The 24,396-nt window shown below is 36.9% G+C and overlaps 1 protein-coding gene across 1 annotated transcript in view; it reads left to right on the top strand.

Annotated features, from left to right (window-relative positions):
• Positions 1-24,396, top strand: part of LOC131076307 (disease resistance protein Roq1-like) — a 43,499-nt gene continuing 19,103 nt past the window's right edge. The window contains exons 1-5 of the mRNA XM_059214752.1: positions 1-909; positions 1,167-1,478; positions 1,573-2,108; positions 2,733-3,447; positions 3,543-3,979. Of these exons, the coding sequence (XP_059070735.1) occupies positions 1-909; positions 1,167-1,478; positions 1,573-2,108; positions 2,733-3,447; positions 3,543-3,979 (2,909 nt within the window). The remainder of the gene's footprint in view (positions 910-1,166; positions 1,479-1,572; positions 2,109-2,732; positions 3,448-3,542; positions 3,980-24,396) is intronic.

Here is a 24,396-nt window from a genome sequence, read left to right as displayed (position 1 = left end):
ATGAAAGAAATGAACAAGGTGCCGTTAGAGGTTGCCAAGCATCCGGTGGGTCTGGATGTAGCTGTGCAAAAATTTGACACAACTGCAATTCAATCTGGTGACTCTATCCAACTTGTAGGTATCTGGGGCATGGGTGGCTCCGGAAAAACCACCCTCGCAAAGGAAATCTTCAACAAGAGATGCTCGGCCATGGACAGATCAAGTTTTCTTTTCGATCTTCGGGATGCTGCAGGGAGAGGGCTGTTGGTTGAGAAACAGAAAAAGCTTCTGGAAGACCTTGATGTGAAAGGCGTAACCTTTGACAATATACACGAAGGCAAAGGGATTCTTAAAAGCCGTTCGAGATCTATATCTGTCCTTATAGTTTTAGATGACGTGGATCGTGCAGACCAACTCGATGCTTTATTGCCAGCAAGGGAGACTCTTGGCCATGGAAGTTTGATTGTTGTTACCACACGTGAGTTGGATGTTCTTAAATCATGGCGCATCTCTGCCGTTTATGAAATGAAAGGTCTCAATCCTATTCATGCCAAGCAGCTCTTTTGTTGGCATGCATTCTTACAACCCTATCCACTGCCGGGATTCGAGGATCTCGTTGAGCAGTTCTTATACGCTTGTAATCAGCTGCCTTTGTCACTCGAGGTCTTAGGGGCACAGCTCTATGACAAATCTGACAAAGATTACTGGCAGTGTGTATTAGATAAATTGTCCAGAATATTGCCCAGGGACATCAATGAGCGGCTCCAAGTCAGCTACGATGCACTTGATGAAGAAGATAAAGAGATGTTCTTGGATACAGCTTGTTTCTTCATTGGGCAGAGGAAAAGTGTGGCCATTACTATATGGGACGGATCAGGATGGAGTGGAAAGCTCTGTTGGGAAAGGCTTTTCAACAAGTGCCTTGTTAAGGTGGACAAAAATGATTTTATAAGAATGCATGATCACTAGAGAGATTTGGGAAGGGACATTGCGAATCGACAGTCGCCATACCGTCTTTGGTCTCCAAAACAGAGTATCCAAATTCACCCTCAACAGGTGAAGTCAGTGCTTTCTTTCAAGGCTTTATTAATCATGGAACGGAACCACCCTTCTCTCTGAGCCAACCTTCCAACTAGTAATTCTATTGCTTTAATTTTTAATTTTATTTTCGACTTTTGACTGTATAGGAAGCAGTACAAATCCGAGAAATGGCAAATGCATTTGGCGACAACTGTTATCCCCGGCAAGGGAGGATCATAATACACACAAAACAAGGATCGCGTAGCCTCGTGCCCTGCTCGATTGGATTGAGATTTTTTGTTGGTGATGGAGATTTTATTAACCAGCAATATAGCGATCTATCAAGAGAACTGATCTGGCTTCAGTGTAAAGGATTTATGCACACAAATCTTCCATCGTGGCTTTCATTGGAAAAATTAAGAAGTTTAGTACTTGTTAACCCTCAAAGCATAAAAGATTTGTGGCAATGTGATGCGGATGTAAGTATTTTGCTTTATGATTCTTTGAAAAATGTTCTTCGGAATTTTAAGAAAAAACTGTCCTCTCTAAAATTGTATCGAAAAATGGCTGCAGGCTCCTTTGCAGTTAAGAGAGTTGGTTATTGGGGTAGATTATCCAAGCATCATCAGTTTGCGAGGATTTCCATCGTCAATATCATGTCTCAAGAATTTGAAAAAGATTTCAATAGGTCAGAATTATGCTAATTGGAATACATTAAGCAGCCTCCCAACAGAATTTTGTGATCTCCAATCGCTGGAGCACCTGGAGATAAAATGGTGTAGAAATTTGTCATCCTTGCCAACTAACTTTGGCGAGTTGAAAAATCTGCAACACCTAAATTTGAATCACTGCATCAATTTGAAGTTTTTGCCAGATGCTTTTAAGAAACTGACACTACTGGAATCTCTCTGTTTAAAGAACTGTAAAGAACTCACCATCAAGCCGGCGTTACACATTTTGGAAAACATGACAAAGCTCAGGTATCTGGATCTTGACGGATGCAGGAGATTGGAAGAGTTGCGCCTTCCAGAAGTGGTTTCCTTAATAAACCTCTATTTACAAGGAACCAGCTTGAAGGAACTGCCAGCCAACATTTTTCAACTAACCAGGTTAACCGAATTGGTGATTTCCTAACAACATTGCCAACCTCTATTGGATGCTTGTCCTCCTTAACCAGACTTGAAATTGAAAGATGTGCTAATTTGGAAACTTTGCCAAGCTCTATTGGGAGTTTGTCCTCCTTAACTACATTTAAGATCCAAAACTGTAAGAAGTTAAAATTTTTACCGGATTCTCTGGAGCATCTTAAAGTTTTAGGAGAGCTATATATATATCAGTCAGGAGTGCAGTGTTTGCCAAAAGCATTTATCCATCTTCAAAGTTTGACTATAGTTTTCAACCCAGTCAATGAGTTGAGTTTTGGGTCAGGGTGCATGCTCGAAAGGATAGATCTTTCAGGAACGAAGGTGTCCAAGATTTCAATTTCTAAAGATTGTTGTCCTGTCCTTGAGACTCTTCATCCTGCTTTTAACGAGGATTTGAGGGAATTGGAAACCCTGCCAACAACATTGAAGACCATAAATGTTAACTATTGTAAAGTCCCGAAGGATATAAGAGGTGTCTGTGGCCTGAAAAACCTTCAGAATCTGCAGATATACAGCTGTGCAGAGTTGGACGGACTTCCATGTTTTGCAGAATTAGTCTCTAGAATTGTTTAAGTTGAAAGGTAGCAGAAAAGTCAAGAAAATAGCAGGTCTACAAGAGTTGAGATCATTACGGGAGCTGAGCATAGAGTTAGATGAGCTTCCAATTTTCAGAGAGTTGACTTCTCTAAAAAGCTTTGAATTGGAAAACTGCAACAAATTGGAGAAGATAGAAAGTTTAAAACCTTTGAGATCACTGGAGAATCTCAAGATAAGTGATTGCCGAGAGTTGGAGGCTCTTCCAAGTCTTACAGAAATCATTACTCTAAAAGAATTTAAATTGGTAAAATGCCACAAATTGAAGAAGATAGAAGGTTTAGAATGTCCAAGATCATTGGAGATGCTCAAGATAGATGACTGTCCAGAATTAGAAGGGCTTCCAAATCTTGCAAAATCAACTTCTTTAGAGGAATTTGAATTGCAGAAGTGCCACAAATTGGAGAAGATTGAAGGCTTAGGAAGTTTGAGAGCACTGAAAACCCTGAAGATAACTGAGTGTCCAGAATTAAAGTGGCTTCCCTGTCTTGCACAATTAGCTTCTCTTGAAGAATTTGAATTACGAATGTGCCACAAATTGGAGAAGGTAGAAGGTTTAGAACGACTGAGGTCATTGGAGAAGTTGGAAGTATATACCCGCTGGAAAGCGCCGCGTATAGTAAGGCTTGGGCAGTGTGAGAGGTTGAAGTGGGTGGCAGTGGTAGCAAACGAAAGAGCAGTTGTTGAACCATTCTTCAGTAACACGCTGGTAATAGAAAATAGTTGAATTATGATTATGAAAAAATAATTTTTATTACGAGTCATCTGATTTTGTGCTGCTGTGCCTCTGTGAACAATGTGCAGCAATGGCCAAGGGAAGTGGTAATATGCACGAGGGCAGTTTTTGATGTGGGTTTGAAAAATTTCATTGAAATGCCAAACGCCTGTGTCCTTGACTACTCTGCCATGGTCGAAAGTCCAGCATATGGAGTGTTCCAGTTGAAACGGCCAGAGAGTTCCACCAATGCCATTCTGATATGTTTTACTATAGATTGTGTTTATCCTGATTTACACTTCAACATTAGCAGTGGTAGCGGCGGGCGTTGTTTTAATACCGATTTGTGTAAAGGAAAATGGGTATGGATTGGCGTCTTCACGGAGGCTTCCTCATGGCTTCCGGCTAACCAATACCGAATTTGGGGAACCATCAAGGATAAAGTTGACGTAAGAGTGGAAGAGGCATGGTTAGTGATTGGCGAAAAGAGAGGCATAATAGGGATTTTCCATAAGCTTTTGGAAAGGTAATAAGTGTGGAACTAGTTTTATTTCTAGAAAAGTTATTACCTTTAAAAAAACATATTTTTGAAGTTATCTTTTAAAATGTTATTTTTATATAGTTTGAGCTGGTTTTGTGGTGGAGAATTTGTGTTCCTGAAACAAGGTCACAAGTTCAAATTCTATTGGGATAAGATATGTATGCCTTGCTTGTAGCACAATTAAGGAGGTAAGGTATGAAGTAGAATTAAGTTATAAATAATAATAAATCTAAAATAGATCATTTAGATTAATAAGTAAGGATTTTATTTTCAATATAAATAAATATTCGTAATCTAGAAAAGGAATTGTATTAGATAGTAATGTATGAATCATGATTAAACTATTATGTCTGCTTTATAGCAAATTGATGTCACAAATATAGGTTTATATAACTTGTGATTATGTCTCTAGTTTATATTCTCAATTCTAACAGAAAATATAAGGTTTAGCAATCATTTCCTTCCATACTTTCTGTAAAGCGGAAAATCGCGAGCGAACCCCAAGTGTTCCCCCCACCACTCCAAAGAGAGGGAAAGGGGGTCACTAGGGGTGACGGTTTTCACTTAGGGGAGACTTTACATTCAAAAGAGGGGTTGAAACCCACAAGATCCAATCCCACACAATGCAAGATTGGATTCTAAATGAGTTTCAAGGGTTAAGACAGCAAGGCTACCCTCTTTTGTAAAGAATGTAGATAGAAGGATTAAGCTAGGAATGCATGAAAAGTGAGAAAGATTCACTTATAAACAGAGATAAGAATATAGGATGAAGCTGCGGACCTGGAATTAGCAGTAAAATGTTGAGACGACGCTCTGCTGCAAATTTGAGCGAAAGTTGATGGGACGATGGCGCCCGGCGTGCACACGGTCCTTCGAAAAATCCGTGAAACGAAGGGGGATCTGTTCGTCTCTGCACAAGGATTCCAGATCTTCAATTACAGTCGCATACCTGCAACCTACACATAGAAAAGCGGGGACGATTGGGGGGTTAGGGATTAGGGGTTTGCCCTTAGGTCAAACCCCGGTTTTGGAATTAACCAAGAAATGAGAATGTTGTAAATGTAAATGATTGTAATGTAAAACAAGTACTAGTACCTTGTTGTAAGAATGTTTGTATTCTTACATGTGAAGGTGTAGATGTTGTTGTATGTTGTATGTTGTATGTGGTATGTGATCTCCTCTTCAATGGTTGAATCCTTGTCTTGAATGCAACACCTAGCCTTGAATGGAGACTTAGAATGATCAATTGCTTGAAGGAATGCTTGAATGCTTGAATGCTTGAATGTTTGAGTATCGCTTTCGCCTTTTTTTCCATCTTACCAAAATGGGAGAGGAAATGTAGTTTATATACTTGCCAATTAGGGTTGATAGACTGATTTTTCCGACCTTAGGCTGACCTAGGAAGATTATTTTCCAATTTGCAAACATAAAGACCGGAGACCCAAAAGAGACCGGGCCCAAAAATAGGGCCAGGGACCAGGGCGTTGGGCGCCATGGTCCTAGGGGACCAGGGCGCTGGGCGCCCTAGTCCTGAAGGACCAGGGCGCTGGGCGCCATGGTCCCACCTCCAGGGACAGCAGGGTGCAAGGAGGATCAGGCCAGGGTGCTAAAAAATGCAGTTTTTGATGTCATGAACAAGTTTCGGGGTCTCCATTCAAGTTCGGTGTTGCGTCGCCATCGTGAAGACCCAAATGCGGTCGAAATTGCAAGTGTCGCAATTTTAGGACGCTACATTTAGCCCCCACTTTAGCGGGAGTATAAGCGTATGCTCATACTTCCGGTAAAGTACAAGGAAACAACATTGAAAGACTTTCACCACATCAAGGAGGCAAGACACACCAAGCCCCCAGTGGACTAAGGATCTTACGACTTCGATTGACAAAGTAAAAGGGAAGATCACGAGGGAGAACCGTGACTGTCAGTAGTAAGGTTCCCTCACTATGAGTCATGCAAGAGAAATACCAAAAATTTTCAAGGCAAAGCTAAGTTCGCCAAGAAATTCTCAAGTATCCTGAAGGGATAGACAAGGTGTATGCCCCCCTACGTTAAAGCGATCGCACACGCCTCAACGGGGGTGATTGCTTTAAGGTAGTGATACACATAAGAAATGAGAAGGGAAAGGAGCACGTTATCACAAAGATTTAGCCCCCAAGTGTGAGATAAACCCAAGGATAATAGACACAAAACACAAAGCATGAGGTGACTTTGCTTTCCTCGGGGTCAGTATGCTGTATGATAATTCATGTATATCATATGTATGTATGCATAATTGTTCTTCATTCCCCAATCAAGGAAGGTCACCTAGAAGAAGGGAACACGTGTCTTTTGAGTCAACATGAGAGAGACCAAAAGAGATCTCAATGCTTTGCATCGTCCTCATGTAGACAACACTAAGGACAACAAATAGAAGAATGAGAATAACACATAGAAGAAGTAACAAAAGAGAGGAGGAGAGAGTTTGCTATGCTAATGAAACTAGTCTAGCATGTCATCTACCCCCCGATCTTGCTGATCAATGTTTCGGGAAGGCAGGGAACACGCTAGAGGAGGAACATCCAACACAACAGATGGAGCTATCACAAGATCAAAACAAGGGCTATGTTCATGTTCCAAGCCACGTTGTTCTTGTCTAGGAGCTAGGATAAGTGCTTTAGAAAATTCATTAGATAAATGGTTATCAACATCAACATATTCATATTCACTATCAGAAGCAAGAGAAGTAACATTTTCATCATGAATAACATTTTCATCTATATCATCATCAAGATTTATAAAAATAGGATCTTTAACTCGCACAGGATCAAAACCATCATGCATCTTATGTTTAGGAGATTTTGGAGAAGATGGAATAATGCTTGTTGAAGGTGTTTTTGGAGATTGCAAAGTTTGGGAAGCAGCTGCCTGAACTCTAAGACGACGCTTTCGTCGACGTTCACACACAGAACGGTTTTGTCTAGTCTTAGTAGGAAGTGGAGAAGATTGAGGAGGAGGAATGTTCTCATCCTTATTATTTGGGTGTTTAGGTTGTGGTCTCTTAGGCTGGATAATAGGAGAAGAGGAAGGTCTCTTCTCTTTATAAAAGGAAGGAGGAGGAGCTGCTCCGTATAAAGGAGGAATATTTGGTTTAGGAAGGAGACCAAGTCCATCATGACGAGGAGGTATAGGTATGCTTTTAGAAAGTTTATTAGACATAGACATAGTCACATCCATAGGAATGGGTTGGGAATCTTCTTGAGGAAAGACATTAGTTTTATCTTTCAAAGGAAGAACTTCCTTCTCAAGAATGATAGGAATATCAAGTTTGGGTGTTCTAGGTTCACTTAGAGATAGGATCATATCTGTTTTCCACTTTTGATAAGACTTGAAAAGATGATCACTTCGCGGAGGAAGAGATTGGAATTGTTTAGGCCAAAAATAATCAATAGGAATGCTAGAAGTTCTTTCAGCTGGTTTAAAGAGACTATGATTGACAGTAACAACTTCACCATTATGGGGAAATTTCAAACATTTATGAATAGGAGAAGCAATAGCTTTCATGGAAGATAGCCAAGGATAGCCTAGCTTCACACGAAATTGTTCGGATGAAGGAATAATAGCAAAGTTCACATCAAGGGATTTGTTATGGACCTCAATAGGTAATGTAATAGAACCAATTGTAGGAGAAGAAAATGCATCAAATAATTTCACAATCACATCTGTTTTGTCATAGATCACTTGATTCAATTGTAAAGTAAAGAGAAATTATTCAGTAATAACATTAACCATGCAAGAAGGATCAATAAGCACTCCACGGCAAGGTGTATTCTTGACTTTTGCAACTATGTATAAAGGACCATCAGGTGCCCTGATAGTTTCACTAGAATCAAATGTGATGGAAGGTTCTTTAGGGTTTTCTTGTTGCTCTACAAAGTTAATCACATTCGGAGTCATAGACACAAGACCATCAGATGAGAAAGAGGAATCATTAGTCTCAATCACATTAGAGGTATGAGAAGGTAATGGATCAGTAAAAATTTTAAGATTTTGGTTAGGAGGAGCTACAGATGTGTTGCCTTTATCATTCACTCCCGAAACAAAGATAGTATTATTATCAATCAAATCTTGAATTTTACCCTTTAAAGCAAAACATTTTTCAGTATCATGTCCAAGTTGACGATGAAATTGACAAAAAGATTTGTTATCAAAATAGGGTGAATTAATCTTTGCAGGATCTATTTGCTTTATAGGAGGGAGAGTAAGCACATTTTGTTCCAATAACTTATTCATAATACTATGCAATGATTCATTCAAAGGAGTAAACTTTCTTTCTTTCTTGAAAAACTTAGAAATAGGAGGCACACCCGATGCTGCATTCACATTGTTATTGATGATGTTTTCATTGAATTTAATGGACTCTCTGTTCGGTTTAAACTTCCCAAATGGTTGTTGACTACTATCACCCTTATCACTCGGAGCCATAGGATTTGCTTGTTCCATTTGACTCACAGTCAGTTGATAATTGTGAAGAGTTGCACACAACTGTTGGAAAGAAATAAACTCAGAAAACAGAAGTTTTTCTCTAATGGCTTTTTTGTAAATTAGAAATAAAGATTCTTTGAATATCATTGTCAGGCACTGGAAAAGAAATTTGAGCACACAAATGCTTATATCTACCAATGAAATCAGTCACTTTTTCTTTAACACCTTGTTTACAATGCATTAAATCAATCAAAGTAACTTTAGGACTTATATTGTTTTGAAATTGTTGAATAAAAGCATTTGCAAGTTGTTCGAAAGAAGTAATAGAATAAGAAGGCAATGAGCAATACCATTGTAGGGCTTTATCTCTTAACGTTCTAGTAAACAGTTTTGCAAGCAACCTTTGGTCATAAGCGAAATCGGTACATATTGTTTGAAAAGTCTTAACATGTGTTAGAGGATCACCTTTACCATTATAAAGCTCCAAATGCGGGATTTCAACATGTTTAGGAGGGATAGCTCGAACAATGTCAAGAGAAAGTGGGCTCGCAACATCAAATGTGGGCACACTAACCTTAGATTGATTCATAGAGGCAATTTGTTGCTGTAAAGAAGAGACAGTTTGTGCAAGATTGTTAATGGTCGCTTCAGTCGAAGAATTCATATTAGACGTGTTAGATTGAGATGGAGGTATTGATTGAGAGTAAGGTGGTGGGACACTATGATAGTTAGTCATAGGAGATGATTGGAAAGGAGGAACACTACAAGGAGGAATGGAATGGTTAAATGAATTTCCCCCTTGCACCAGGTTCATTTGTGGAGATATAATAGGAGCACTCATTGAAGGAATGAATGAAGAAGTTGGATTGAATGAAGGAAGAGGGTTAATTGAAGAGGAAGGATTGCCCCCATGACTGGTGATCATAGGCGGAATGTCTTGTATAGAAGTAGTCATTATGTTTGATGTAAAAGTAGGTATGCTAGCAATAGAAGTTGTCAAAGGAATAGAATGATTAACTTGAGTAGGAGGTTGTGTATAACCTAAAGTTTTAGCACAACTCTTCATAGGCATCACATTCGAATCCACAATGTGTGCAATACCACGCAAAATATCAATTCCATTCTTATCACTTTGAACCATACGTTTTAGGCCCTCAATTAATGAAAGAGCTTGACTATCGGGATACTCTTGAGACATCCATTGCTGAAAATCATCAAATTGGTTATCCAATTTTGAAAGTTGTTCTACAGAAACCTCATGGAGAGCTTCTTCATCATTAGGAGGATTAGAGGAATTACCCGTGTCCTCGTTAAAAAGGCCATTCAAATTAGGCTCCATCTCCTCAGTAATTAAACCTTGGAAAGACTTAATTCTATGGCTTCGTCTAACGGGAATAGTGTAAGTAGGGCTTATTGTTGTAAAACTCATGCACTAGAGAGGGAGAGAAGATTTTGAATTTAGAGGTAGCAAATTTCAATAAAATCAGCCAATCTCCTAGATTTAGGCTATTAAATGCAATCACGACAATCTCCCAAAATTTCAGAAAAAATGTCAGGGACTGTGGCGCTCGGGGTGCACACGGTCCTCGCAACTTTTTTTGAAATTTTCAAGGATGAAAGTTATGATGATTTTAAAGCTAATCTGAAAAAATTGAGTGATTTTACGATCTGTAGATAGGCCAAATTAAAGTTGCAATCTCAAAATTGAACCCTACCAAGATTGTTGAAAAATGCAAAATTTGAATTTTGAAAAAGAGATGGAAACTAAAATTTTGAATTTTATGATTTTAGAGGGAATACCAATAGCAATGCAAGTTTTGAGATTTAAAAGTTGACTCAATTTCATGCAAAATTCAATTTTGAAAGCGGAAATCAAAGTTGGTGTAATTAAACACTTAATTTCAAAAGTCACAAATTGCAAGAATTTGAATAAAGCACTGAAATTTTGAATGAATGTCGACACACTTTTCAGATTTAGGACAGTAAGAACACAATTTTGACACAAAATTTCAATTTCAACAATTTTTTGAATGATTAGAAGCCTTAATCCAAACAATCACTAGACCAACTTTGACTTTAATTTTGAAAGTGTTGTAATTGATAAAATCAGCCAAAATTCTGGATTTTAGCAGAAAAATACAGTAAGATCTAGCTCCTGAAATTTCGAAAAAAATGTCAGGGACGATGGCACTCGGGGTGCACACGGTCCTCGCAACTTTTTCCCAAATTTTCAGGGATGAAAGATATTATGATTTTGTTGCGGAATCCAAAGTTACAGCCGATTTGGAAGTGTTTTGATCAGTGAAATTGTTGGTCAAAGGTTGAATCAAGAGGGTTTTAAAAATTAGGGTTTTGACACTTAACCACTTAATTTTCAGAATTAAAGCACAAATATGGATTGATAATTTGCAGTAGAAGGGTAGATCTGAAACAAGCATTAACATTTAGACATTTCACAAGCTTAATTACTAAAAAGAAAATTTAGGGTTTTCATGTAATTAACCTCTAAAATTTGCAAAAGATCAAACATGGAAATGTCATTAAGGAAGCAAATTTTCAGATCTAACCATGAATAATCAGAAAGGATGTTCACGTTGGGTTCACCAAAATGTAAAGCGGAAAATCACGATCGAACCCCAAGTGTTCCCCCCACCACTCCAAAGAGAGGGAAAGGGGGTCACTAGGGTTGACGGTTTTCACTTAGGGGAGACTTTACATTCAAAAGAGGGGTTGAAACCCACAAGATCCAATCCCACACAATGCAAGATTGGATTCTAAATGAGTTTCAAGGGTTAAGACAGCAAGGCTACCCTCTTTTGTAAAGAATGTAGATAGAAGGATTAAGCTAGGAATGCATGAAAAGTGAGAAAGATTCACTTATAAACAGAGATAAGAATATAGGATGAAGCTGCGGACCTGGAATTAGCAGTAAAATGTCGAGACGACGCTCTGCTGCAAATTTGAGCGAAAGTTGATGGGACGATGGCGCCCGGCGTGCACACGGTCCTTCGAAAAATCCGTGAAACGAAGGGGGATCTGTTCGTCTCTGCACAAGGATTCCAGATCTTCAATTACAGCCGCGTACCTGCAACCTACACATAGAAAAGTGGGGACTATTGGGGGGTTAGGGATTAGGGGTTTGCCCTTAGGTCAAACCCCAGTTTTGGAATTAACCAAGAAATGAGAATGCTGTAAATGTAAATGATTGTAATGTAAAACAAATACTAGTACCTTGTTGTAAGAATGTTTGTATTCTTACATGTGAAGGTGTAGATGTTGTTGTATGTTGTATGTTGTATGTGGTATGTGATCTCCTCTTCAATGGTTGAATCCTTGTCTTGAATGCAACACCTAGCCTTGAATGGAGACTTAGAATGATCAATTGCTTGAAGGAATGCTTGAATGCTTGAATGCTTGAATGCTTGAATGTTTGAGTATCGCTTCCGCCTTTTTTTCCATCTTACCAAAATGGGAGAGGAAATGTAGTTTATATACTTGCCAATTAGGGTTGATAGACTGATTTTTCCGACCTTAGGCCAACCTAGGAAGATTATTTTCCAATTTGCAAACATAAAGACCCAAGACCCAAAAGAGACCAGGCCTAAAAATAGGGCCAGGGACTAGGGCGCTGGGCACCATGGTCCCACCTCTAGGGATAGCAAGGTGCAAGGAGGATCAGGCCAGGGTGCTGAAAAATGCAGTTTTTGATGTCATGAACAAGTTTCGGGGTCTCCATTTAGGTTCGGTGTTGCGTCGCCATCGTGAAGACCCAAATGCGATCGAAATTTCAAGTGTCACAATTTTAGGATGCTACACTTTCTATTAGAATTAAGAAATGCCTTAACAAACAACAAACTTCCAATCATACACATAAACCCTAGAATGATTCCTAGATGTTTCATATGCTTTAAATTGTATTTAATGAATTGAATCCATATAATTAACAATTGACTCTAATGTGGAGAATTTTCTTTGAATGTGAATGCCCTCGTGTCTTGCATGATATGTGTATAACACAAATGAATTTTCTTTAATATGTGAACATAACACCAACTCATTAATATTTGTGCATAGTTAGCCTATGACCGAAAGACAATTGGGGTTAGTTGGCTAAAATGAATGATTCAAGTTTGCAATCAATTAGCCCAAGATTGTGAGTGCAAGCATGACCTCAGACATGTAGACATAACTTGGGTTTGATAACCAAGATAGATTGGGTGTTTAGGGAATCAAATGATGGATTGCTATCAAATGGATAATCATAATTAAATAAGTTGACTAGATTTGTATGCATAAAGTTTCAAAATGAACAAAAAAATTTGTAAGTTTAGGTGTACGCAAGGCTAGGTAATCGAACTTGACATCCCACAAATATATGCCACTTATATAAATATGCCAAAGCATAGCCCTAGACAAGACACAAAAGTAAATGAGAAAATGCATCAAAGATGTATTTTTCACCATTACAATACTTCATAGTGATTAATGATTTTTAAATGTTTAAATATTTTTGGATAGGATGATTCCATAAACATCAAGTTTTGGTTGGAGTTATACATGTGAAATATTGCTATTTATTAAAAAGGAAAATGAAAATGAGGTATTGTGAAAATTGATTATGGTGATGCTTCTATAAGATATATGAGCTAATTTTTTCTGCTATTATTTTTTCCAGTTTCTATGTGTATGATTATACATTTAATACAAGTAAATGGTTGTTTAAAATGCAAATACATTTAGATAGATAAATTTTATATTATTTATTTATTTTAGGCTAGGTTACATAAATATGAATTATGAACATTTTATAGGCAAACACATGAAAAGAGACAAGTCTAATGAAATATGACCAACATTTTAGCACTATTATAAAGTATAAGAGTAAAAAAAAAATCATATAAATAGTAATAAAAATAGTTTTATAATTATTTCAAAATTTTATTTTATTTTTATTTCAAAATATATAAAATGTAAAATTTAATTATTCATATAAATAATTTTTATATTTAATATTAATGTACGATTAAATTAATTATTATTACATTATGATTTTTTTAATTGATGGTTAAATATTATAAAGCTTATAAGAGAAAAAATCATATAAACATTTTTTAACAAAAGTTATATAATCTTATAGAATAATATTTTATTAGATTGAAATGTTTTTCTTATATTGTCCTTCGATTCTAACCTCATTCTACTTATCTCCTCTACTATAAAGGATCCATAGGAAATGTCCAAAGCAATGTGAAATAGTTGCATAACATCAAAATTAAAATTTAATTGGCATGTGGACCCATCATTTTTTAATTTTGTTTTGACAACTAATCTTTAATTCCAAAATAGTTTGAGTTGGAGGAAACTTATATTCTTCAAGTCACTTTGGCATTTGTGCATCCTTACTTAGGTTGTGGCTCTACCATTTTTTATTAACTACTCTTTTTTGCATTATTTATTGTTGTTAAGGATTTTTCTTTGGAGGTGTTTTTGAATTGAGCAAGCATCCACAATGATCATTGTATTGACACTTAAATTTGTCCACGTTTAATCTAACTCAATTTTATCGTTTGGTCATTCATTAACTAAATGTTAATCATTTAGTTTAACCTTAATATTTATTCTTTTTTTTTTCTTTTTTTTGTAGTTGCCCTATTCCTTTGACCTCCTAAAACTTCAATGAGGTATGACCCTGTGAGAAAAAAGATGTGAGTGAATAAAAGACTAAGGAAACAAATTTTCAACCTACGCTACACAATAAATCAAGCTTACACTCATGATTAGGATACTAAAAAGGAAACTAAATAAGTAAATAACAAAAGCAATAAAAGAGCAAACTCAAGTCTCCTTTGATTTGTTTGTCCTCTGTTTTGATGTGTGCTTGCTTCTACGTCTCCAAAGGTTCTTGAAAATGCTCCATGATCATGCAATTATGGGATTTATGCTAATGGTTGATGCAAAAGTGGATGAAGAAAGTGATTAAATTGACATTATAATGATGCTATGCAAGTGTGAGTGATGATTAATGAAGAAAAATGAATGGGTTAAAATAAGCATGAATGAGTGAATGAGGAGGCTTAAAAATATGCCACATGTCCGACTTGAGGAAAATTGGCAATGCTAGAGATGACACATGTCCTTTCAAAATCCAAGTGTCATTGCCCAAGATGGCAAGTGTAAAAAGAGACACGTGTCCATTTGGGAAAGAAACACCCAAATAAATTTGATTCTTTTCAAAATATTTGAAAAATAGGAAATGTGCACACATGTGACAAGGGTGATTGAAAGGATAGGGTTGGTTAGTGGACTAGGCTTAGGAGATGGGTTAAAAAGGGGGTTAAAATTAGGAGTCATGTGCTCTAATTGAATTATTTGATTTAAATATAATGGCTAGGAGAAAAAAGTGGATATGAATAAAATAAAATAAACATATTTATTTTATTTAATAGAAGAAGGGTAGGGGAATTAATCAATTAAAATGTTCAATGTGACACATTAATTAATTAATTGGACATGGCTTGATATATTGAATTAATTTAGCCAAAGGGGATGCAATATTCACTTAAATAATATTAATTATTCAATTAATATATGTGACCAAAGGTATTAAATTCGATTAAATTATTAATCAAATTTAAGTGTCTACATTTTGCCCCGCTTTGTGGTGACACTAGAGTAATGCAAAGAAAATAAGACGTTGATAATAGGAAGAAATAGGATTGAGAAGATGGCCCAGACAAGATTGACGACAACGAAGGGGCGACAAGATGAAGGACAAGTTAGTGATGCCCCTCGAGAGGGTGCACGGGAAATGGAGGATCAAATGACATCTCAAAAGAAACATTGCCCCAGTGGAGAGGATGGTAGGCAACACAAAACAAAGCCTAGGGGTGAAAAGAATTAGACAAATGCAATGCAAGAGAGGATATACATGAAGTGATCATGGACAAGAGCAACCTTGAAAATGGGTTTCTATGTAGCAAGCACTTATTTTGATTTAGTATTGTATATGAGGCACTAGGGTGTGAGGAACCAAGGTGATATCACAACCAATGCATGGAATGACACAACAAACAAACACACAAAAGGTTACTCTAATATCACATAGAGTCACAGAGGAATATAAGGGAAGTAATACTAGAAAAACCATAGGCAAAAGATATGCCCCAGTGTAACATGAGATAATTGAGACCTCATGGGGGAACAACATGGGACACATCAAGAAAACACATGCAGACAAGGGAAAGCAAGACCATGCCCCTGTTAGCATTTCACAAAGGGAGATTGTTGGCATTCCAGTAAGTTTGTTGGTATGAGGATATTGAGAAGGTTGTTGAAGATTGTGGATATAACTGAGAAATGATGATTACTGTCTTAATAATATTACTTTGTCATTGATGTCAAGCAATTGATTTTCTGATTCAGTATGATGTTGCCATATCTTAATGAGTATGTTTCGATAAGTATAAAGATGTCGGTAAGTGACACAGAAAGAATGAAGGGGAGTAATAAGTTATTCAATGGGCAACTATTGCCGAGTTAGACAATGATGAGATTTTGTTGTTTTGATTATTGTGATATCCTGTATATACAAGTATTCTAAGAATGAGAAAAAATTTCATTCATTAGATGAGTTAAGGTTTGATATTGTTCTATGTTACCGAGCATGAAGCTAGTCGGTAAACACCAAGGTTATCGATATTGGTTAAAGAAGGCAGAATATCTATCGAGTAAAGGTTTAGTATTTACCGAGTAACAACCGATTAATAACAGAATGCATTGGATGGATAAAAGCATTATTAAATGAAGGATTCCAATGAGATGGAGATGTATAGATGATTGGTATGTCGTGCAAGAAGTTTGTTGAAGATCTATGACAATGAAAATACAGGAGTTAGATCTACAACGCAGATTGAACGGTCATAACCTAGCACAAGTTCCAAGGAAGGAATACAAGTTCCAAGGCGAGATAAAACATTTTCAGATCAAAGGATACAATGAACCTAGTCAAGTGTGAAGATCTGATGGCTAAGATTGATCATGGGAAATGTGATCAAGGAGATTAAGCGGTTAGAAATTGTTTATAAATAAGAAATTGTTGATGAACAATATATGCGGGCAAATAGAAGAACAGTGATACTACAGTAGTGATCACCGAGCAAAAAAGATTGAATATCTGATTAAAGAACAGATTGATAAGCCCAGCAAGGAGCAAGATAAGTCTTATGACATGATTATTTTGAGCACATAGAGTCTGCTTTAGCATTTCAGATGTGAAGTTGTAGATATATTTTATACTGTTATTTATTTTGTAAGTGACAGGAAATCTCTTAACCGAGTGGACCTAACAGTCTTATTTGTAAATCCTCTAACAAGGTAACATTCTGAATGAGTGTTTGAAATCCTTTGACAAGGTCACTTCTAACAAAGTGCAAGATTCTAACAAGTCTGAGGGAAATCCCTTAACCGGGTCACATCTAGCAATGTGTTTATGTAATCTGTAACGGGATTGGCTTTTAACCGAGCATACTTTAGAAGGGTATATTTCTTAGTGGATCCGAAATCCCACAGTGGTTTTTCCCTATTTGGGTTTCCATGTTAAATCTGGTGTCAAATGTGTTATGATGTTTTAAGTGTATCTATTTATGAGTTTGAATGATTTACAGTCATAGTTGCATATCACTAAAGGCTACTGAGGTTGAATCTGATGAATACATTGATTATTGAGTTTTTATGATTCACCCCCCTTCTCATCTTACTAACAGCCCCTAGTTTCATCACTCATAGCACACCATGATATAGAATAACCATGGCGACCTTGAGGAGATAAAAGGAAGGAGCTCAATTAAAGATAAACAAAGATAAAAAAGAATCAATGCCAACATGAGTGTTGTAAACATCTTTTGCCAAAAGGATAACTAACAGATTGGATTTGATGCTATCTGACTTGAGGAAGGATACATCCTGTGCAAAATGATGATTGGATGAAAGATAAAAAAGACTTGACGAGAAAATATATTTGGGATGATCAATATGACAAAGACACTCTAGGACAATTGTCGAAGGATTAGCTGAAGGGACATGATCTTGATGACGCATGATCAATGTTTATAGACAACCGACATGGCAACTGCTAAGCACACTAAGGATGAGACCAAAGGACACATATGTACAAGTGGACCTAGATGAAGACACATGATCGACACTATGTACAAGACACTATTTACAAGATGTACAAGAGTTATGAATGATGGATGAGGACCTAGAGACAAACTTGATGTTGCCCTAGTCAAGATGAAAAGACATGAGAGATTTATTGTTGATGGGGTGTTGTTGATGTAGGAACGATATATCCCTAAAATAACCCAAAGATTGGGAATGATGCATCTTCATGATGTCGATTGGATTGCGATCAAGGCTTGTAGCAAGGTTGGGAACACGCCCATGTATATGATTGGTGTTTCGACTCTGGATAGTTGAAGAAGATGAATAGGATTTGCATGTGATGGTGGATTGCGAGGAGTAGATGGATTGATTGGATGGATGGCATTAGATTGTGTAAGGGTAGCCTAGAGCTAGATACCAATGATAAGGGAAAGGATGGAGGATATAATGAAAAGGATTTGGAGATGGAAGCATTATGGATGTGGTTAGGGGATGAAAGGATAAGGGAGGAAGGGGTGAAGGTAGATGAGGATTGGGAGAGGAACATGTTTATATGGATGAAGGGATGAACGAATTGGGAGATAAGGTCCCCAGGGACTATGTCACAAAGATGCCCTCTTTAGGATATGTCATTTGTGATCAAGCATTAGGAGGGGTATGATAGGATGAGTGGTAGGATGATATAAAATTGCAGGAAGTGGATGGAAGATAGGGTGATGGGTAGATAAGGACTATGAAGGTATGTGTTGGTTCCTTATAAAGACCTAGTAATAAAGATTCATTTCCTTGACCAAAGGGGTTCAATTGTCTATTATCATTGGACTATTAACTCATTAATAAGGAATTCATTCAATTGTCAACCTAGGAATGTATACTTGAAACAGGTCTGCACTATATGTGCACCAAGAGACCCATGAGGAATACTAACTCAAACTTAAAGAAGCTAAACAAGGAATTAATGGAAAGAATTAGATTATAATATTAGTTCTACTAACATCAATTTAACCTACTTAACATAAATCTTGTAACTTTATGCAGGAAATAAACTAACCAACTGGTAACTATAAACTCTGTTTTTCCTTTGGTTGCAGGAATAGTCATGGAATGAAGTTTCTGTGGCTGCATGATAGTCAACAAAAAGGATTCTAAATAGTAAACATAAGCTCGATAGTAAACTTACTTAGCAAAACATAGAAGTGAATGGATGTGGATGCTCCCCAAGTGGCCCCCCTTAGTTGAGCCTCCAAAACCTTAACCAAATCTAAAGATTATGACAACATCACATACACATTGAAATTCTGAACAACAAAGATGGCAAAACTGAAATCTCTTGTTATTTCTAATTGTGAAACAAAGTACACTCGGTGCTCAAGTAAAATAAAATTGCATTACATACTCCATCCTTAACTGATGGATTTATAGGAAATTTAATACCTAACTAACTACACAACCGATCCACTCCCAACAAACCAGGAGGATGATTTTTATTAGAAATAAAAGCATAGAAGGGTGAATCATTCTAAGACTTAGTCTAATGCACAAATATAGGCCAAGGCATCCTCTAGATCTCCTCAACAGACCGACAGATGTTCTGAAACAATAACTACATTAACCGCAACTGAGAGCTCTGTCAGAGTCATCAACTGTCGGCTTAACTAGTTCAGTAGTCCTATTTGAGTAGGACTGTAACTCTTTGAAACAACAACCAATGTCTCTTTGTTGACTTAATCTCTCCTCCAGCTGCATACATAGAAGTTAATATGTACAATACATATTCGAATAGTATTACTTCTAACCAATAATTAATCAAGCATTTCCATATCATTAAAAGAGATTTATCATATCATTTATAAGATTGTTTAATAGATGACAAAGTTCATAGTTTTAAACACAAAAGGGCTTATATCCATCACAACTGGAATGTCTAAGTCACAAAATGAAAAATCTAACATAACATGTCCATATAAAATAACCAAAAAGGCTACTCATCATTTCCCTCCAGCCTAACTAATACTTGTCCTCAAGCATTTGCATGTTCTTCAAATACTTCATTTCTAAAATTAGTTTTTGTCTCCCCTGTAGCCAGAACATATGGATCCCAATAAAACCCCTAACTTCCTTCTATTTCTTTCCAAAAGGCATCCTTAGCCTCTTTGTCATATGCCTGGAGGTTCTTCTACTTTGGAACAAGATATAGTAAAAGTGGAGGGTGAAATGTGAGAGGAATCCACCTTTCCTGCAATGAGCTTCCCAACTGGATGTACTTGATTGTCCTTTTTAACATTGCATGGTAGTTCTACATAGAGTGTGGTTTCTACCTTGAACTCATCTGGAAACCCATTCCATCCCTGAGAAAGGTATCCAAACACTAGGTGTGCTGAAGTCTTAACCACTGCTTCATACTCTTTGTACACTTGTTCCCTTTTTGTCAAAACAGGGTCTCTGTTCTTGTTGTCACTTAAAATATGATTCCATTGGTAAAATACGTTGTCTGAGAAGGATGTCTCAGCTCTTAATTCCAGATCCTTGTATTACCTAAACTGTTGCCCCCAACTATTCTAATTCTGGATGTAAGACATGAATGCTTGAGATAAACATCACTGATGTATAACAAAGGGTTCCAATGAGTGTCAATTAGAACTACATAATTATGCAGATATAACTCACAAAGCAAGTTTTTGAAATTAGAATGTAAAGTCTCATATGCACATATAAACTCTCTTGAGGTTAGCAGAGAAGAACATAAACCAAAAAAATATCTTGATAACTGATAAGAAAGATATAATTCTTTCAATTACAAAGAATATATTCTAGGAGGGGGTCGACATTGCACAATTTGGGGAACTAACTCCATGACTGAGACCCCATACTGGTTTTCAATTTCAGAATTTCCTTATCTCTCTTATCAATTTCTTTTTGCCCCCTTTTCTTTTTTTTTTTCCAAGTTTTTCATTCCTCTTGAATGGTTTGGTACATTTGATACAACAATTCTAGCCAGATGAATGTTGGAGGATTTGGTAAGTGTATCTTTATTTTTTCTTGACTTGCAGAAGCCATCTATTCTGCAGTGTCTGCAAGCTTATTCAAACCAATCATTCCTTCTATTCCTACTTGACTACCATCTTGTAATGGTACATTCATATTAATAGTTAGGTTTATCGGGCCCTTTCCCCTTTCATGCCTACATTCTATGTTGAAAAATCACGAGGTGGGGATGAAGGAGTTTGAACTCTGGAAGGTGATTTGTTGTACATCAACCTTACTAGTTTTTCTACAGAGTCATTATCTGACTCAATGTCACTTTCTATAATCACCTGCTGAGGAACTACCTTGGCTTTTCCTTTGGCTTCACCCTGATTCCGATTACTACTCCTCAAAGGAAAATCAGAGGGTTCAGAGAACATTATTTTTTATTTTGCTGCAGGAGGAACTACATGTGAGGGTTTTGCTTTCTTCACTTTAGGCCTCGAGGGACTATTTTCTTCAACACCAGACACCATTTACATAGGAATTTCTTTCTATTCCTTGGGTTCATCCTTCAATGGTATTTTGTCCTTCACAGGCTTCTTTTGCTTTTTAGAAGCAGGGGTTAAGGATACTAGGGTTCTTGCTTCCATTCTATTATCAGGGTTTGAAGAAGACGATTCTGCAACAAGCTTCCTCAACTTTTCCTTTCTAGAAGAAGAAGGTTGAGACACAGACCCTACATTTTGAACTTGTTCCCCTTTAAGAAAATTATCCCAAGACAGCCTAGGGTTTATTTCCTGCACACTTCTTTCTAGTAATAACTTGATTAAACAATAGTGAGACACATAATTCTCCCTACCTTTTTGTGTCTCTAAAGACATCTTCCTTAGCATGTGGTACAAAACACTCAAAACGTTCATGTGTCTTCCATGGAAAAGATGAGAAAGAAGCTTGAAATGTACAACATGTAGAAGAGATTGTCGACCTTCACAGGTAATGTATTTGATAATATACACCGCTACAAAAGTCCAGTTTGGATACAGATATCTCCTACTTGTCCCTTGCTTGGAATTCACTAATGGAGGATCCCTAGGAAGTGTAAATATAGCTCTGGCTGATCTTGCATCAAAAGTGTCCAAATTGTCTCCCCAACTATAGGAAGACCAATTACCTCGACAATTTGTTCTTTCATGGCTATTATCTTAACCCCTCTTACCATGGTTTCCCCTTCTCAAAATATGGATGCAAACTCATGAGCTAAAACATAATCAAGACCGTTGAGCTTAAAAAAATAATCCAATGGATTTCTAAGTTGTGACCCTTGGTCTTCCAATTGTTGTTTCAAGTTTGGTGCTCGTAAGGAGCTTGTATTTGTGCTTGAAAGGAGATAGTATTTGTAATAAGTTTGCTTGAAAGGAGCTAGTATTTGTAATAAGTTTGTAACATGGATGCTCGAATGAGAAAAAATGAGCTTTATGAACTATCCTTTATAGAAAAAATAAATAATCCAACCATTCAGAGGCTTGAAATACCAATGCATAGTCTACATCTGAAAGAATAAGCTCATGGTCTATTGGTTCATTCCTGGTTGGCGGTCCTCCCATTTTCTGTAGACTCTACCAATCTTTCTACATAGAGAAATTCCCTTTCTTATGAAGTTCTAGCAATTTCCTAACTTGTTAACCACAACCTTCACATATTTTGGAGCTAATTATAGCACCTTCATCGTCACACGTTGAAATTGACGAAGACAGGGTGACAAGAAAGATAGTTCGTGGGGAAAATCATGACTCAAGGCTTCTTACCTCTCCTCTCAAGTAGTCTTATGTTGACAATTGTCACCATTTCATTGGTGAGAATTGAAAACATGGATTGATAGCTTTCAATCCTAACCCTTGATTAGATCCTTCAATCCTGACCATCCATTGACCTGTTTCTTCTATAAATAGAGCCCTCATTCTTCCATTTCTAGGATCCAAGTCTTTAGCATCATACTTAAACTTAATTTTAACAAGCATTTAGCCTCTCTTTGCAATAGAAATTAATCTAATAAGCATTTTAGAATATTTCTATTATCATTAGCTTAAATCACATAACTAGTATATTATGTTAGGATAGTATTTTTACTAACCTTGTCATCTTATCATCTAGTTTAGTTCATTTACTAAAATCATGCATAAATAGGATGCATTCATATTAAATACGATCAAAATCATCCCTCGTTCTTGCATTCATCATCTCTAAGTCACTTTTCTCAGTGATCTGAGAGCAAAGGCATTGGCTTGAGGGACCTTGTGAGATAGAGAACCATGGAACACTCCTTGGGAAGTTGAGCCATTCCTCATGGCTCCATAACTTGCATCAAGAGTCTCATGGGTGTGTGGGCAAGTCCTTGAAATATTTTCACATACTGGATTTCATCGAACCTCTTTTCCCGCATACATTTCTGGCGCCCACTGTGGGGCATAACCCCATTAATCAAATCGGTTTTTGAATTTGACCACTTTTGTAGGTACGCAAGAAACAAGAATCGTCGTGTAGGGAACGTTTCTTAGCATATCTGGTTAACATTCCAACGCATCCGATATACTGTTCGGCACGTAGGACTCATATCCTAGTGCATGGAGATCCTCACTTAGCGCATAGCATTCTTAAAATTTTTCTTGTAGGTTTCGGCGTGGGAACTTAATAGTATAGCGCATTTGGAAAATAACTCAGCACGTCGGGTCTGTCCAATAGCGTATCAGGGTCATTCTGTGGCGCATATAGTTTTTTCTGTAGTGCATCACAAACAAAAGACAAAATTTACTTTGTAATCGAGATCAGAATTAGACTTGTGAAAGTCCACAAAGCCAATGTTTTTCTAACTACTTTAATTGTTATTTTGCAGGATTTCTGACAGTTTCTTGCATGTTTGGGAGCCCATTTTTAAAGTTAGGATTTAAAATAGTTTGATTTTTTTTACTAACTTAGCTAGGTTAGTTAAAAGTTTGAAGTCTTTTAATTCTTGTTTAAAAGCTAAAATTGAACTCACATCTCATTTGGGTACCTAAAAAGAACCACAATAAAAAATCTTTTTTATTTTCATAGGAGAAAAACTTTCCTTTTGGGTTATTAAAAAGAACAAGACAATATTTCATTTTGCTTTAAAAACAACCTCACGATCCTTTGGTGTTTAAAAGGATCAACTTCCAATTTTTGCAAGGTAAAAGAACCACATTTGTCTAAATTTTGTTTTCAAGTTAAAGAGGGAAGTTCTTCCCCTTTTGTCGATTTCTTTTGTTGACCACCAAGATTGGAATTTTGATTTGTTGACCAGGTTCTTTTACTAGCTCAGATAATCACTGATTTGATGGGATAAAATAAACACCATGTTTTTGTGGAGCAACATATCCATATAGATTTTACCAAATCATTGCAATAAAAGGTTAAAAAGAACACTTGTGTGCTTTTATTTGAAAGTGGTAGGAATATGCTCTCCCCTTAACTGGGTGATAAAAAAGCCAGACCACTCTTACGCTTTCAGTGTTTAAGCATTAAAACCTTTAGCAGGCCTACCCTCCCGAGTAGTTGAAAAACTCTTAAAGCCATTTTTTTGGCCGGTGTGAGGGGAACGACCTAAGTGGGGAACCACTTTGACGACAAGTGTTCCAACCCACTATAATCAAAAGTGGAAAGTGACGAAAGTCCTTTTCAATGGTTGCGCACGATGATTAGCCTTCCCCCAGTATCTTTACAATACGTAAAGCCTTTTTTCTAAAGGTTGGGAAGCCTCTTGAGGGAGTTTATCACTGACGGCCGAACAGGAAGCTTGA

This window comes from Cryptomeria japonica, chromosome 11 (genome assembly GCF_030272615.1).
Source record: "Cryptomeria japonica chromosome 11, Sugi_1.0, whole genome shotgun sequence".
NCBI lineage: Eukaryota > Viridiplantae > Streptophyta > Pinopsida > Cupressales > Cupressaceae > Cryptomeria > Cryptomeria japonica.
This window is presented reverse-complemented; position numbering and strand designations above follow the sequence as displayed.